The sequence below is a fragment of the Xiphophorus hellerii genome, chromosome 6 (assembly GCF_003331165.1).
Source record: "Xiphophorus hellerii strain 12219 chromosome 6, Xiphophorus_hellerii-4.1, whole genome shotgun sequence".
In the NCBI taxonomy this organism is placed as follows: Eukaryota; Metazoa; Chordata; class Actinopteri; order Cyprinodontiformes; family Poeciliidae; genus Xiphophorus; species Xiphophorus hellerii.
Genome location: NC_045677.1, coordinates 30,294,756 through 30,311,790, shown reverse-complemented (window position 1 = coordinate 30,311,790; position 17,035 = coordinate 30,294,756). Strand labels below are relative to the sequence as shown.

At 37.3% G+C, this 17,035-nt stretch overlaps 1 gene segment (V, D, J or C); it reads left to right on the top strand.

The window, feature by feature from the left end:
• The first annotated feature begins 16 nt into the window (after positions 1-16).
• LOC116721031 (Ig kappa chain V region 3374-like) lies at positions 17-4,927 on the top strand. The segment is given in 3 exon segments: positions 17-339; positions 1,824-3,968; positions 4,051-4,927. Coding segments are annotated over 2 exon segments (540 nt in total).
• The last annotated feature ends 12,108 nt before the right edge of the window (positions 4,928-17,035 follow it).

The window sequence follows — 17,035 nt, the reverse complement described above, 5'->3', positions numbered from 1 at the left end:
TAGCTGCTGCTAACGGCTACTAGCCAGGCTAAGCTAATCACAGGAAGTTACGTGATGCTTGGAGCGGCGTTTCAAACACGTCACATTGTTTATTTTTATTGTTTCCGATGGAAAAAATCCAATAAACAGAAAGAAACAGGAGAGAAGATAGAATCGGGCACACTGGATCAAATAGCTCCTATCATTAAACATCAGACATTAAATATGGACGCAGGAATGACCGGAACCAAAGAAACAAGTTCTTTAGGAACTTTGTTAATATGAGATGAAATTTGACATTGTGGATTTACTGCAGAAGGATTCGGGAAGCAGAGGATATCAGACTATATTTGATGCAGTGTAAGTTGTATCATAGGACAAAGTTTTTTCCCCTTTGTTTTATTTTATGTCATGCGGTTCACACTCCTTACCGGTTGGTGGCGGTAATGCTCGCCTAACGTTTCTTGCCAACCGCCAATAAATTTCAAGAAGAAAAAAAAATCCCGTAATGTGGAAGTCAGCAGAAAAACACGAAAATATAATTTGAGTTTTGTTTTATTTTTAATGTCTTCCAATCCAAACCAAAAATAAAATGAAGTAAAACCGTTTGTGTCTTCTCACCTTCTCCCCTTCACAATAAAAGCATACATTCCGGTGTGAAATATATACACTGTATCCGCCACAGTAGGATGATAAATTTAAGAACTTTCTCACATTTAAACCCAGCAGCTGTTCAGTTTCGGTTTATTTTAAACTCGTCCTGTAGTTCCGGTGTTGTGCTAAAATCTGTCCCCATGTCGGAGCGGAACCGACCATTTATGACTCACATAATCATGTCAGGGTTGTAACTTTAAGTTTAATCGACAGCTGATGTTTTTTAAAAATAACAAAACTCTAAAATAAATAAGTAAACTTGGTCTTGTTTTACTTACAGTTTTGAAAATCAGTTTTTTTCTTTAGCCAAACAGTTTTCCAGCACATTGTGTGTATTTGTCATTTTTTATTACTCATATAAAATTATGGAAGCAGGACATGAAAAATTAGACTTCCTGAAAACAGTGCAGACTTTCTGGCAAATCGCATTATTATTATTATTATTATTATTATTATTATAGTATTATTACCAGTTGCTTTTTTTTTTTTTTTACAGTTCATGTCAGCCAGTGTTTCTCAACCTGCTTTGGGACAGCGCCCCCTATCCATCATCCAGGTCCCTCTCCGCCCCCACCAAAGAAGATACTTTTCAGTGAATATTATTTTATGATTAATATTACTATCATTATTGTTGCCCTCCTGATTTGTATTGTTGTTTCTGTATTTAGCGTCAAAAATCCTCAACAGAAAAAACACATTACTTAATAATTAGTTCCAAAGAACAAAAAATCCATGTGAATAGAAATCAGTTTTAAAGGCGTCTAAGAAAAATGCAATGAAAGGACATTCAACTTAAAATCAGTAGGAGCATCAGCAGCCAATCAGAGCGGAAAAAATGATTTTGATTTATAGATTAATAGTTTTACTGTACAGAAATGACAAAGAACAAAACTGGTTCTAAAATCCTAACGAGTAAAACTGAAAGTGTCGTGACATTAAAACTGACATGAGAAATAAAACTGAAGACATAAATATATGAAATAGCATCTAATAAAAAACATAAATAAGTAATAAGTTTCTTACTGTTATGGTTTGTCAAATATATTTCTTCTTAGTACTAGATGTGATCTCAACACACCATGGCACCTCAACAATATAATCTTATCTTTTATGTGAAAAATGTCTGTTTGTTCTTGCCATTCAGTCTTTTGTACTAATTGTTGCTCTGCTCTTGATTTTTCACTCTTCAGCGCCAGAATCTCTGATCCTGATTCACATCTGGTGTCGCTCCAGTTCTCCTGTTTCTGAGTTTTGCAACAAGTGAGTCACAGCAAAGCCGTTAGCCGGGGGCAACGCTGAGCTGATGCTTCCAGTAGCAGGAGCTGCGCCAAGAAGCTAACAGAAGCTAACAGAAACTAAGGGAAGCTAACAGAAGCTAACAGAAACTAAGGGAAGCTAACAGAAGCTAAAAGAAACTAAGGGAAGCTAACAGAAGCTAAGGGAAGCTAACAGAAACTAAGGGAAGCTAACAGAAACTAAGGGAAGCTAATAGAAGCTAAGGGAAGCTAATAGAAGCTAACATAAACTAAGGGAAGCTAACAGAAGCTAAGGGAAGCTAACAGAAGCTAACAGAAACTAAGGGAAGCTAACAGAAACTAAGGGAAGCTAATAGAAGCTAAGGGAAGCTAATAGAAGCTAACATAAACTAAGGAAAGCTAACAGAAACTAAGGGAAGCTAACAGAAACTAATAGAAACTAAGGGAAGCTAACAGAAGCTAACAGATACTAAGGGAAGCTAACAGAAACAAAGGGAAGCTAACAGAAACTACGGGAAGCTAACAGAAACTAAGGGAAGCTAATAGAAGCTAACGGAAGCTAACAGAAACTAAGGGAAGAAAACAGAAGCTAACTGAAACTAAGGGAAGCTAATAGAAGCTAACAGAAACTAAGGGAAGCTAATGGAAGCTAACAGAAACTAAGGGAAGCTAACAGAAGCTAACAGAAACTAAGGAAAGCTAACAGAAACTAAGGGAAGCTAATAGAAGCTAACATAAACTAAGGGAAGCTAACAGAAACTAAGGGAAGCTAACAGAAACTAATAGAAACTAAGGGAAGCTAACAGAAGCTAACAGAAACTAAGGGAAGCTAACAGAAACTAAGGGAAGAAAACAGAAGCTAACAGAAACTAAGGGAAGCTAACAGAAGCTAACAGAAACTAAGGGAAGCTAACAGAAACTAAGGGAAGAAAACAGAAGCTAACTGAAACTAAGGGAAGCTAATAGAAGCTAACAGAAACTAAGGGAAGCTAATGGAAGCTAACAGAAACTAAGGGAAGCTAACAGAAGCTAACAGAAACTAAGGGAAGCTAACAGAAACTAAGGGAAGCTAATAGAAGCTAATAGAAGGTAACAGAAACTAAGGGAAGCTAACAGAAACTAAGGGAAGCTAACAGAAACTAAGGGAAGCTAATGGAAGCTAACAGAAACTAAGGGAAGCTAACAGAAGCTAATAGAAGCTAACAGAAACTAAGGGAAGCTAACAGAAACTAAGGGAAGCTAACAGAAGCTAATAGAAGCTAATAGAAACTAACAGAAACTAAGGGAAGCTAACAGAAACTAAGGGAAGCTAACAGAAGCTAACAGAAGCTAACAGAAACACTGAAGAGGAGTTGCCATGGATACAGTTGCAACATGTTTTATTATTACACGCCTCAGTTTTTAGCATGTAGCTTAGCGTCTAGCCTGGTCTTGTTGTGCATAAGGTGTAAAGTTTACCTCCAAGCAAACGACCCCAAAGGAATCGCAGCGCCCCCTATATGTTAATATTTCTGCCAGCGCCCCCTGCCGCCCCGTTGAGAAACATTACTCTAAGATAATAAATCCTAGCATTTGTATTAAATGCTTCCTCCCTGATTCTGTGATGCGTTTCATAAAAAAAGAAAAATGATTATTTGCCAAAGTTATGGAGGATATTTCAGCGGCAGGCTGATCCTCCACCAGGGGGCAGCAAACAGGAACAAATATCCACCAAAACGCTGAAATTTCTACATTTATTTCACATTTTCAATAGAAAACAATGTTGATATTCTTTTATCATGAATAATTATACATTTGAGATATTTTTAAACTATTAAAGGCATAAAATGACAACATTAAAGCTGATTTTAAAGTGCAGTAAATGTGACAGAACAGCCAGAACTGTCAGGCTGAAGTTAAACATTCAGGAGATGAAGAACCGGGTCGGTTTCCTGGATCAGAACCAGGAGGAGGAGCTGATCTGTTCCTGAACTCAGAGACTCAAACTTCCTCCTTCAGTTCAGTTCAACTCTCCAACATTAACTCTGCTCAACATGGACTATTATGGTCTGTCTCTGCTCATCATGTCTCTGCTAACAGGTCAGATCAAAATGTTTTATGACTAAATTAAACACGATTCTCTGTGAATCGCCTCACATTGAACTGATTTCTCCTCCATCAGGAGTCAGATGTGATGAACTCAGACCCATCAAGATCGAACTGTTCAGCTTCGAAAGCAGCTCCGTTAATCTGTCTTACAGTTTATCCAGAGAAGCTCGAAGCAACGACTATTTCTACTGGTACCGTCAGAACCCAGGAGAACCTCCAGAGGTTCTGATCTCCCACTCTGCATCAGGAGCTGAAGGGGTTAAAAAAGTTCCTGAACTGAAGATTGAAGTGAGGAAAACCCAGATGGATCTGCTGATCTCCTCTGCTGCAGTGACAGACTCTGCTGTGTACTACTGCGCTGTGAAGCCCACAGTGACAGGAAACACCAGAACTCTGTACAAAAACCTGCAGTACTCCACAGCAGCCACTAGAGGGCCTCACTCCCTGTTAAACCACAAAAACCTGCAGTACTCCACAGCAGCCACTAGAGGGCCTCACTCCCTGTTAATCTACTGGTTGTTGAGTCTTTGGACTGAAGACAAAGACAACAGAGACATGAAGCAGTAAAGATCAGAGACAGAGCTGCTGAGGAAGCAGAAAACTCTCTGATTGGTTGAGTTGAAGTGGCCCCGCCCACTGACCTTCAGCTCATCCAATCCTCTCCCTTGTTACTCTCTGAGGTTTCCAGTATTGCTCTGACGCCGCCTCCCACTGATCCAGGATTTGGGTTATGAAGCTGTAATGACTTTGTGCCAAGGCAACAGATTGATACCTTTCATAAATTTGCAAATCACACACTAAGACTATTTTATTACTGTTGAAGAACTTAACATTACATTGGCACAATAATTGAGCAGCCATATTTCTCTATTTTGTATACGCTTTAATAAATGTGTCACTACAAATTGATTCAGTAGGACGGAAAAATAAAAAAAATCTAGCAAACGTAACTTTTTTAAATCCATAAACTGAACTAAATGACTGTTCAGATCTTTGGTTGCTCTGAACTCAGACCTTCCTCCTGCTCTGGCTGATTGGAAGACTTGGAAATGATAACTTGAGGTTTTCCTGTCTGGAGGTTCAGTCTGCTATAGGATCCGGTCGGGTCCGGCTGCACAGCCTTGGGGAACGCCGTATGCAAGGCAGGCCTGTTACTCTTCTCTTCTGCTGCTGTAGATGTTTGGTCCTTTTCCTCGGGCGTTCCTGGAGGTTTCCATGCTGAGCCGGTTCTCTGTTTCCTCATTCTGAGGTGTTCTTTCTTGTCCGCTGGTCAGTTTTCTCTGCATTATCTCCAACCGCTCAGTCTGTAGACAACAGCCATCCTGCCTTTAGAGGTGATGACGCCCTGGGTGTGAAACCTTTTCTGTCCTCAGGCCATGCTGCTGACTCAGCATCTGTAGAGCTGATCACAGGCAGGCTGTGATCAGCTCTACCTGTTCTCTCATGGATTTAATGTAAACTCATAAAACACTTTCAATCATCACAGATTTATGTCTTTATTACCAGGATAAAAAACTCTGACCCCAACAAAAGGTAATCACAGTTTGATGAATCGTGGTTTTACTGTCAGTGTGTCGGTTATCAGCTTCAGGCCTTAAATGATCAATCATTCAGCCAATACTGGAAACAAGGATTGATTTCACCCAATCACAACCCAGATACAGACTGTATTTCATTACTTCCTGTTTCTCTGCTCTGACTGAATGAAAATCAGTTGATTTAGTTGTGAATGTCCACAGAGTAAGACTGGATGGGACATTTGTCCTCTGTCTCCTCTCAGCCTCAATGTTAGTTTCATGACTTCATTTGTTCACTTTTTCAGGACCAGCAGCTGGAGACTCAACTTCTGCTGACATGAGGTCAGAGGGACAAAACCAGGGCCGGCCCTAGCCTCTATGGGGCCCTAAGGGAAATGCGGTTTTGGGTCCCTCTAGTTCTGCTAACAATGTGGACCGGCTGCAATCAGCAGTCGGATCATTAGGTCATTCACACACCTGCTATAAACTTATTGCATCTCTAGCTGTGCTGTTTACATTATATACATGTTTAATAAGATTCATTTATTGACCAGTTGATTTCTGGGAGCTGATTTAATTAATTTTGGGGGATCGTGATCTGCTGATTCTTACATGTGAAGCCCATCCTAATCCCTGATCTGATCTTCATCAGCAAAGGTTTCTAAATCATCTCTGTCCTCTTCTGCTCTGCAGGGAGACGTTTGACTGACCGACCCACCAGGTCTGAACGTTTACAGCTAACAATATTCACCCCATTGTTACCAACTCAGTGACTTTCTTGCTACATTTAGCAACATTTCAGACAAAAAATTAGTTTTATAATCATTTAAACCAAAATCTAAATCAGCAGGTCAGGCTTTTTAAAGATCGGTAACCAGGGATCGGCCAGAAAACTGCAATCGGTGCAGCTCTACACACATTCATGACGTTCTTTGATTAAATTCATTTCTCTAAAGCGTTACTCCAGTAGCTAAAAATGCTATTTACACCAGGTGAGTCTTTCTCCCCTGAGAATGTGGACCGGTACCGGTACCAGACTGATTCTGAGCCTTCAAATGATTTTAACAGACATTTCTCATAACTTAGAAGTTGATGTAAAAATAATGTTTGTTTTAGGTACATAAATTATCAGCAGCAAACAACAAATCCCAACTACAGCATGGAGCAGCTAATCGATAGCAGCCATGTAGCCTGACGTAAAAACCTTTTGCTAGACAAGGTCAAACATTGACAAGTTTGGTGGCCAAGATGGCGGCGTGAGTGGTCGATCTTTGCTAGCTCTCCAGATTGTCTATAGGAGCCGTTATTGCTGCTTTAACGCAGGGAAGCATTTATTCTGAGACCTTCGTTAGATATTGTGCTTAAAGCTGCTTAAAAAGGACGTCTTGAAAATGTCAAAGAATGGCTGCAAGTGGTAAACGCAAATCCGTCAGCACAGAAAATACCAGTGTTGTATAGTAACGAAGTAAAAATACTTCACTACTTTACTTAAGTATATTTTGGAGTACTTCATACTTTCCTTGAGTATGAAAATTTTTGATAACTTTCACTTTTACTTCACTATATTTCCGAACTTAATTGCGTACTTTTACTCCGATACATTTTCAATGTGTGGTTTAGTTACTCGTTACAAAAAAGCGAGAGAGAGAAACGCAAGTGTTTTGATCCCACCTACTGATTGACTGCAACAAAGTCGGTAGCCTGCTTGCCTGGGCTTGTTCATCACCACCAATAGGATACACCTGTTTCGCTTCTCCCATTAAACACAAAGCAAGTCTCGCAATCAGCAGCAGCCACATGGAGGAGGAGACGGAGACCACAACGACTGCAACTACGTCGGACACGGCTCCAGGGGAACCACCAGCTGGTGATGAGAGCCCATGGCCTTATTTAAACACAATACACTCTTTCGTGGGTGTTAAAGATTCGTCGTAGCGCATGCAGTTTATGTTATTCCTGCCCGAAGATGTGGAAATTCTATCTTACAAAAACTCCCCGTCCAACTTGAAGAAACACATCGAGGTAACGTCTTATGAAATGGTTATAATCCTCCTGTTTCAGTAACTATAGCTTGGTCACTAGGCACTACTGTATTGTGAAATCTTGACCATAAATGCACTTTGTTTGGCATTGTTTCAGTTCCACACGTGGTGTATTTAGCTTAGGCCTAATGTTGACTGTAGCAGGCTACCTAGACTCCTCTGTTCAAGGGGGGACAGAAGCCATAGCAATAGCAATTTAGACTAAATTTAACGAATATAGGAAAGGCATGCAAGTTCAAAACCAGGTTTACAGATGCCAATAAGCTGCATTTTCCTCCCAGTTCTTTTTTTCTTTTGCATAATGACCAGTTGTGTGCACCACCTACTGACTGTAGCATTGACTGATTCACTAATTTGTGAAGTAGAGTAATCGTAACAGCTCTTTTTCTTCATGTTGGCCGCATTTTCTGTACTATTTATTTTTCTCATTTTCAGCACTGACCTTACTTGAAGGGAAAACTTAAGGCTTACAAAAACTTTGTATTTTCTGTCCTGGAGGGTTTACTAAGAAGCTGGTTCAGTTGTAAAGCAGGTTAAGTTAACCTTGTGCTATAGGTAAAGCACCTAATTTTCTTAACTAAATGATGCCTGCAGGTATATCTATTAGCAGGTTTAATTTTGCCTGCACTTGGTTGTGTACATTATTTTAAGTGTATTTGACAAGTTTACCAAAATATAAAAAATGTCATTCAAACTGCATTTGCCTTGTTTTACTTTTTACTTGTACTTTTCATTACATTACTTCATTACATTACATTACATCCATTTTTACAGTAATTTCCATACTTAAGTACAAGAAGTTTCAGATACTTTAAGACTTTAACTCAAGTAACATTTCAGTCAGTGACTTGGACTTTTACCAAAGTCATATTTTGGAGAGGTACTTATACTTTTACTTGACTCTGAGATTTCAGTATTTTATACAACACTGGAAAATACACCAACTAAGATGTTGGCTAAAAGTCACAAACCGACGGAAGACCATGACTTCGCTGAAAATATCAGCAACTTTAAACGATACAGGAGAGAGCGGACGGTCTTCAAGCACAAATGATCTCAGAGGTTCGGTGGATTATATCCATGCTGAAATGAAAGAAATACAAGAAAAGATGACAGAAACCGTCAGGAGAGTTGAGAAATCAGGAAAAAAGGTGCAAATGGAAAATAAGCTGCTCGAACTTTCACGTTATAAAAGAAGATGGGACTTCCGGCTTTCGGGAATAAATGAAGAAGAAGAAGAAGATGTTTGTAGCCAGGCTGTTACCATTTGCCAGAAGACAGCGCCAGGATGCAAAGAAAAACTACCAGACGTCATCGACAGCGTCCACCGGCTGGGTCGCGTTACAGGCACGGGTCGTCCTGGAGAAGTGATGATCCAGATGATCCAGTTCTCCATGAGACACTACAGGGATACGGTGTGGAAGGAGGCCAAGCAGTCATCTTTTCTGAAATCAAGCAACCTGCGCTTCAAGGAGGACTTCTGCCCAGAGGACCGTCAGAGAAGAAACTTGCTGTGGCCACTGGTGAAAAAAGCAGGCGAAGAAGGAAAACAGCCTTTAAATCGGTCCCAGAGCCTTTGGTACTGACAGAGGAGGAAGGAGGAAAAACCTGAACCTGCTAATGACTGGCAGACATCTTGAGAACCAGAACTAACAGTTAAGTAATGACATTAAATATTGAAAAAGCTCCGTTTATTATATAATTTCTCTGTTGGGAAAGTTTGTTAGATTTTTCTGTAACTCAGTTTTCAGGGTTAGAAGCTACAACTCTTAGTAGCATTTCTTTTTTTTAAAGTTATTTCACTCAATGCTCGAGGGTTAAGGAACAACATTAAAAGAAAGGCAACGTTTTTATATCTTAAAAATTTTAAAGCAGATTTCTGTTTTATCCAAGAAACTCATTCAACTGCAAATGATACCAAGTTCTGGAAAAGTCAGTGGGGGACGAACTATGGCTGGAACATGGCTCCACTCAATCAGCAGGAGGCAACATTACCAAACAACTTCAGTGGAGATGGATTATGTCCACACATATGGACATTTTGTCTTATTAGTTGTATCAATAAATGAAGAATTTTTTTGTTGGGTTCTATATATGGGTACAATACCAAAGCAGAAAATATGCAACTTTATGATAGATGGAGTAACGGGGTGAATTACTTATGTGGAAAATATCATATGAATATTATTACTATTGGTAGGGACTCTTAACGAAGCATTAGATAGATTTCCTCCAAAGGCTAATACAAATCCAAACACAGTTCTAGAAAACTTTATGTCAACCTTTGGCCTGATTGATGAATGGAGACAAAAAAATAAGTCCAAAGTTAAATTTATGTGCAAAACCAAACAGGCTCCTTTAAATCAAGAAGTGATTTCTGGCTGCTGTCTGATTTAATAACTGATGAAATGAAGTCAGAGATTCTTCCAGCTCTGTTATCAGACCACAAACTTATTTTAACTGGAAAAACTCAATTAAACCAGTATGGAAAAAATACAGTTACAGCTTACTGGAAACTCAACTCTTCACTGTTAGAAAATAAAACAGTGGAAGAAAACATTAAACAAATAATTATAAAGTATTGTAATACAGTTTGCAGTCAGAAGGAATTTAGTAAAAATTGGGAACTCCTAAAATATGAACTTCAAAAAATGTTTCTGAAAACTGGAGCTGAGATTCTAAAAGAAAAAGGAAAGTAGAATCAGAAGTAATAAAAGAAATTATCTTATTGAACAATGTTCTGCCAGAAAATGTATCTGAAGAACAAAAGATCAGATTAAACCATTTACAACTGAACCTGGACAATATTTACATTTCCAAAGCTGAAGGAGCGTACATCAGATCGAGACAGGAATGGTTAGGAGGAAAAAACTCTTCTTATTTTTTAGATTAGAAAAAAACACCAAATATCTAACAGTATTATGAAACTTCAAATCAATAATAATATCTGTGAAGTTCAAATCTCTTCTTACTGTGAAACTTTTTTCCAAGAACTTTATCAGTCAAGATGTTCTGATGAAACTGTCTCACAATTTATTAACTCTGAATAAAATGCAACAAATTAGTAAAAATAATAAAAACAATGTGATTCCTTGATTACACTTGAAGACGTCCAAAAGTCCATCAATAAATTAAAACTAAATAAATCACCAGGCACTGATGGCCTCAATGCAGAATTTTATAAAAAGTTTTCAGAACAGCTATCACCATTTTTACATCAAGTTTATCTTGAAAGTTTGGATTCTGGGTCAGTTCCTCCAACAATGACCCAAAGTCTGATTACACTGACCCCTAAACCACAGGTTGAACCCAACCCTGACCCTGACCAATTACATTACTACACAATGACTACAATTATTGCAGGTTGTATTGCTACAAAAATTCAGAATACTCTTGAAGAAGTTATTGATGAAACTCAGTCTGGATTCATACCAGGTAGACATATAACTAATAATATTATCTTGGATCTGCTAGATTACTCAGATTTAATAGAGGGATGATCTCGTTTCTAGATTTTGACACAGTTGAACATACATTTTTATTTAAAGCATTAGAAGTATTTGGATACGGACAAATCTTAATTAAAAGTTGTCAAATGTTATATAGGAATTGTAATGCATCTGTAAAATGATCACCTGGCTGCTCTAAAAGATTTGATTTGAAAAGATAAAGGTGTCCAGTCTCCACACATCTATTCATTCTGGCCATGCAAATTCTTTCAGTTAAAATCAAGGAAAAAATCACAGGGATTAATGTTGCAAACAGAAATATTGTAATTTCCCAGTAATTTGCACTTTTTTTAAAGAATAAATGTGAAATAAAAAACTATTGAAATCATCAACACCTTCTCCAGAGCTTCTGGTTTAACTCTAAATCTAAATAAATGTGAATTACTTTCCATTAAATCTCATTTAAAGGCACATTCCTCAACATTCCTATAAAAGACAAAGTTAAATATCTTGGAATCACAATAATTAAAGATCAAAATATAAGATCAATAGAAAATTTTAACCCCATAATTAAAATAGTTGAACAAAGATTTAATCTGTGGCTCCAGTGAGATCTCTCTCGTTTAGGACGTTCATTATTAATCAAAGCTGAAGGTTTATCTAGACTCGTTTATCCAGCCCTTTACATTAATAAAATAAACTTTAACTTTATATGGAAAATCAAATGCCATCTCATCAAGAAAAATATTCTAATGAATAAAGTTGAAAAAGGTGGAATTGAAGCCATTGATTTCACATCTTTAAACAATTCATTGAAAATTAAATATTTAAAAAATCTAAAAAACAAAAACTCTATATTTAATGATATTCCCATTTACAACTTTGACAAAATTGCAGGATTTGACCTTTTCTTCTTAGATGCAATTATAGTTCAAATGATCTACGTTTCATAAACAAATGCTGTAAAGCTGGTCACTTTTCTCCTCATAAATATTATTTCTGGAATAATGAAGACATTAAAAACAAAAATAAGACAATCTTTTGTAGAAAATGGTTTGATAGGGGAATATTACTCGTAAGCCAATTATTAAATCCAAATGGTTATTTATTGTCTTATTCTGATTTTATGACTTTTCTAAAGAAAATGTTTGAAACAGTGGCTCATTAAAGCTTTTATCATCTTCAGATCAAATTCACTCAGTGCCAGATTATGATCCCAACTCCATTTATATTGATTATGATTATGCCTTTAAGTAAGAAAACAACCAACAAAATGTTAAAAAAGATTCTTTTACCAGATCTTGTTTTTTCACCAGCTTGTATATTTTATTGGTCCAACATTTTTGAAAATATTAATTGGAAGTGGACTTGGTTGCTCCTAAAAATACTTAATAAACAATAAAGTAAGAGAAATTTCTTATACAATTATTCATAATGTTTATCCTGTTAAAGCATTTTTGATAAAAAGATATAAATGGGATTTGGACCCTTTGTGTACTTTTTGTAAAAATAATGAGGAAAAGTTTGTTCATGTTTTTTGTGATTGTAATTATAGCAAAATATTCTGGAGAAATATTATATTGAGAAAGAAATCTCAATATTACTTTAACAGATCAGGATGTTTTGTTTGGATGGAGAAATGTGAACTTGTCAAAACAGAATTTTTATATGTTGTCAACTTTTTTATTATTTATGGTAAATATCATATTCACACCTCCAAACATTTACAACAAAACCCTAATTTCCAGATGTTATTATCTTCTATTAATATCTATATAGAATCCTTAAAAATCAGCTCCGATGCTAAAGCCATTAAATCCTAACGGCCCTTAAAGACCCGCAGCTCTGGAGACTCAGTTTGATTTTGATATTGTAAAATAATTCTTCCATGTTCTGTAAAGCCCATTTATGTTGTATCTGTTTGTAATTATTAATGTTCTGTGTTGTTCTTATATATTCTTTGTTTGCAATAAAAAAAAACATTGACAAGTTTTAATTATTCTTATCAAACACGGTGTGAAGCCAAAATACCTCAGAAATATCCAGAAAATCAACTCATTTAAAGTTTAAACTCAGTTTCACACAAACAGCATAAATGTTTGGCTGTTGAACTGGACGGTGTTATGGATTAACTGGTGGCTAAATTAACTGGTTGAAACCTTTGCGCACCGCTGATGTTTCTAAATTGTAGGTGGCTGTGTTGATGCCTGTTGAAAAATGCTACTTGTGTGACAAAACGATCTTCAAAACTTTACTATAAATCCCATTTGAAGCAGATATGTTTAATGTTACATGTGAAAATTATGTTTCAAAACAAGTTTGTACAGAGCAGCGTTCAGTTCGCTTCGCATTGGAGCAAAACCAGATCAGTGAGTAACAGGACAGTCCCATTCACATTCAGCTTCACCAGAATAAATTCATTTCATCTCATGAAAGTAACATGAACAGCCACAATAAGTGGAAAGTTTCTGCTTTTTGCAACCAGCTCTGATCAGAAAAACATTGGAATTAACTTTCAACTTCCTGTAATGTGATTTATTTAGGGTGACCAGACGTCCTGCAGCCTCTCTGTTTCTGAACTTTCTTTTTTTTTTTTTTAGCGACACTACCGCTAAAGTGTCGCTAAACAATGAGGTTGGTGTCATCATATTTAATAAAATTTAAATCACATACCTGATGGTGTTGCTTGTGGTGTTTAAATGTCCAAATAAAATAATGTTGATACTTTATACTGTAATAAAATCTCATCTAAATGATATAAAGTTAACAGCCAATGTTGTAGTTGGTGGTTATATCCAAATTGACGCACCAAAATTATAATAATAAATGTTCCTACATTCTACTGTCAGATACCAACAGATTATGATCCATATCTACAGTATTTATCTGTGTTCTCTACTGGGAACCAGTTTGCAGGCTGGAGACCAGGAGAAATAAACTTAAAAACAAAACGAGCCTCATTAAGACTTAGATTAACTAACGGGGTCCTCAACAAAGATGTTTGTAAAAAATTAGGTGGCTGTGTCGTTTCCTGATCAAAACGCTACAAAAGTAAATAAACAGAGTAGAAAATGTCTCTTTCTCTATGATCTCTTCAAAACAATAATAATTCTCTGTATGTGAAGGAATATTGAAGAATATATTGAAATATAACTAAAATATACCAGACTTCAGGAGGAGACTGAGCTAAACTTTCTACCATCACCCAGCATTTAGAGAACTGATGATTATTTTATATTTTCTTGGTCTTATATTGACTGACATGTTCTGCAAACATGTCAATAAATGTAAACAGTTCTGATATCATGCAAACTAATTCTTTGCTCATTTAATGGAAGCCACTTTATTTCGTTTGCACCTTAACTGGGCTGCAGACACAAAGCTGTAATTTAGTAATTTCACAAAATCCTTACAGTTAAAAGTTTGCCTGGCAAACCTGCTAAACGATGTTACCTCCAAAACATTGGCAGCAAGTGAATTTTATTTTATAGACAGTAAAATAAACTGGTCCAAAATGTAAATTAGACTAAATCTCTAACTGAACTGGAACCAGCGGTCGCTGAGCTCCGAGAGCCGTTTAATCCACTAAACTATATCGGCCAACAAAAGTCCAATAATCACCTGTTATTGATCCTGATCTATCAGACACTCTGCGCTTTCAGAGGCAAACCTGGATTAACTGGTGACACTTTCAGAATCTCAGTTTGAGTGAAGATTTTAACCGTTTCTGATGTAAAAGTATAAAAGATAATAGTTTTTGTCTCTTATAGTTGAGTTTTAGAGTCACTTGATGAAAAGAATAAAGATGTTTAATTAAATTATGAGAAAAAATATCAACAATAAACACGAAATGACACTTTCACATAGATCTGCAATGTCTTCTGTAAGTGAACTAGGAACTCAACTCTATAATTATAAATAAACTATGTTACAAAAACAGTGTTTAAAAAGATTTGGCTATAGTTTCTGTGGATATCTAATTGAAATATCTACAATATGAGGGAGATGTGAAAACAACAGCCAGTCGATCTTTTTAAACATGTTATTTTTAATCCCATGACTCTTCAACACTTATGTGGCTCCAGGGATTAATCTTTGCTCTGATATCTGTTTATGGCATCTTTCCATCTTCCTTTGATGAGTTTCATCCTCTGAAGCAACACAGAAATCAGAACAAGTTCTGCATAATTTACATGTTTTGGTGATTTTGCAGATTAATGTTAAAAAAAAAGAAAAAAAAACAGGGAGGCAACATACCATGTTAGACCAATAAAAGTCTTTCTAATTAGTTATTCCCGAGATCTTAATGTGTGTCTTACGGATTCGGACAGCATTTTTCAAAAATTTGTAGTTTTTTAAGCTTATCGCATTGTTTACTTCCTGGTTCAGTAAAGGGGTCCTAAAAAGCCACCAGTTAATCTAGAACACCGGTCCAGGTCGCTATCAAGCTAATGTTCTGTTAGCAGCTTTACTAATCTTTACATTACATTAGCAAGGCTCATTAAAACAAACCTTTATCTTGGCTGTTTCTATTCTTCCTTTTCTTTTCTCCCTCCCTGAAGGATCAGTCATTTTCTGAGACATAGTTTTACTAACTTAACTTCTGACCTTTGGACCTTTAGATGTTCTGAACAGCAGCTCATGGTACCGGGGAAGCATGCGGTACCTACCGCGGCCACCAGGGGGCCCAAGAGCAATTTATTTTACTTCTTTTTATCAAGAAAATAATAATTTCCACATACATTATCAAATATATATTATTGTAAAAACGAATCATTTCATGGTGAAATTGTGAGTTTTATGTTATTATAATGACATAAAAATTATATATATATATATATATATATAAATATATATAAAAAAAAATCAGCTCCACTGATTTTGTGAAGCTGATCTCCACCAAGGGGAGGAAGGGCCTCTCTCCCCTTGGTGGCCCTGGGGCCCTAAGCGGCTGCTTAGTTTGCTTATGCCTTGGGCCGGCGCTGGACAGAAGGACAACCTGTCTCACTCGGCTGTAACTACAAGACAACATCTGGGTCTCCGGACGTCGTTCTGACCTCCAGGCTCCTGTTTGTCCTCTAGAAACAACTTGGTTCCTGATCCTGGATCAGCAGCATCATCTTCACTGAGCTGACCATCAATTCTGTTTTTCTGTAAGTTTCTCACCAATAACAGCCTGTAAATATCAATAAGGTTGATTATTAATAATTTGATTTAAGTTGTAACTTGAGTCTCAGAGTTTGGGTTTTTACCCTGATGGAGACAAATCACAGCAGGGGGCATTTACCCAGTGACAATCAGATGCATCTCTTCTCCAGTAAAACTCAGTCTGAAAAACTTCATCAGGTTCAATTCAGCTCTGCAGAGGCTGGGAAACCAATCGTTGATGTGATTCAGGCCCGTTGGAGCCGCGATGCCTCCAGTAGTTACAGGATGCTGGTTCTTTTGGGCGACTCTTCTTCTTCTGCAGCTGAACATTTCAGCAGAAAACTCTGCAGCATCTGGTGGTTTGTGGAGGAGAGATGAGTCTCTGATCAGGTTCAGAGAATCGGACTGAGGTACAGAACATCGGCTCAGACTCAACCACTTCAGAGAATATTTCTGCTGTCAACAGTATCCAGTAAAACCAGTAAAACCAGTTCCTCCTGAACATCTGACCACTGCCCAGCTGCTGGAGCCTCGTCTCCTCTCTGGTGAACTCCACCTCTCCTCTCCACCAGGGGGCGCCATGCTCCAGTAGGCGGCGCTCTCCTTGTGCTCTGTGTTCCAGCATTGTGTCAATAAGAAGTGGTGCTGTGAAGAGAACAATAGTCAGACTGAATGTTGAACATCAGCTGCTTCCTCCTGCTGATTTAAACCTTGGTGGACAGATGGAACATTGGCTGTGGATTATTCTGGCTGCTCTTTTCTCTGGTAAGATACAAAGATCAACATGTTTCCTCTACATGGAGTAGAAGTCTTTAAAGCTGCTGATTGTTCTCCTTTAATCAATCATCTTTATTGATCCATCTCTTCCTCTGCATGTTCTGTTCTTCCCCAGAGTGTAAAGG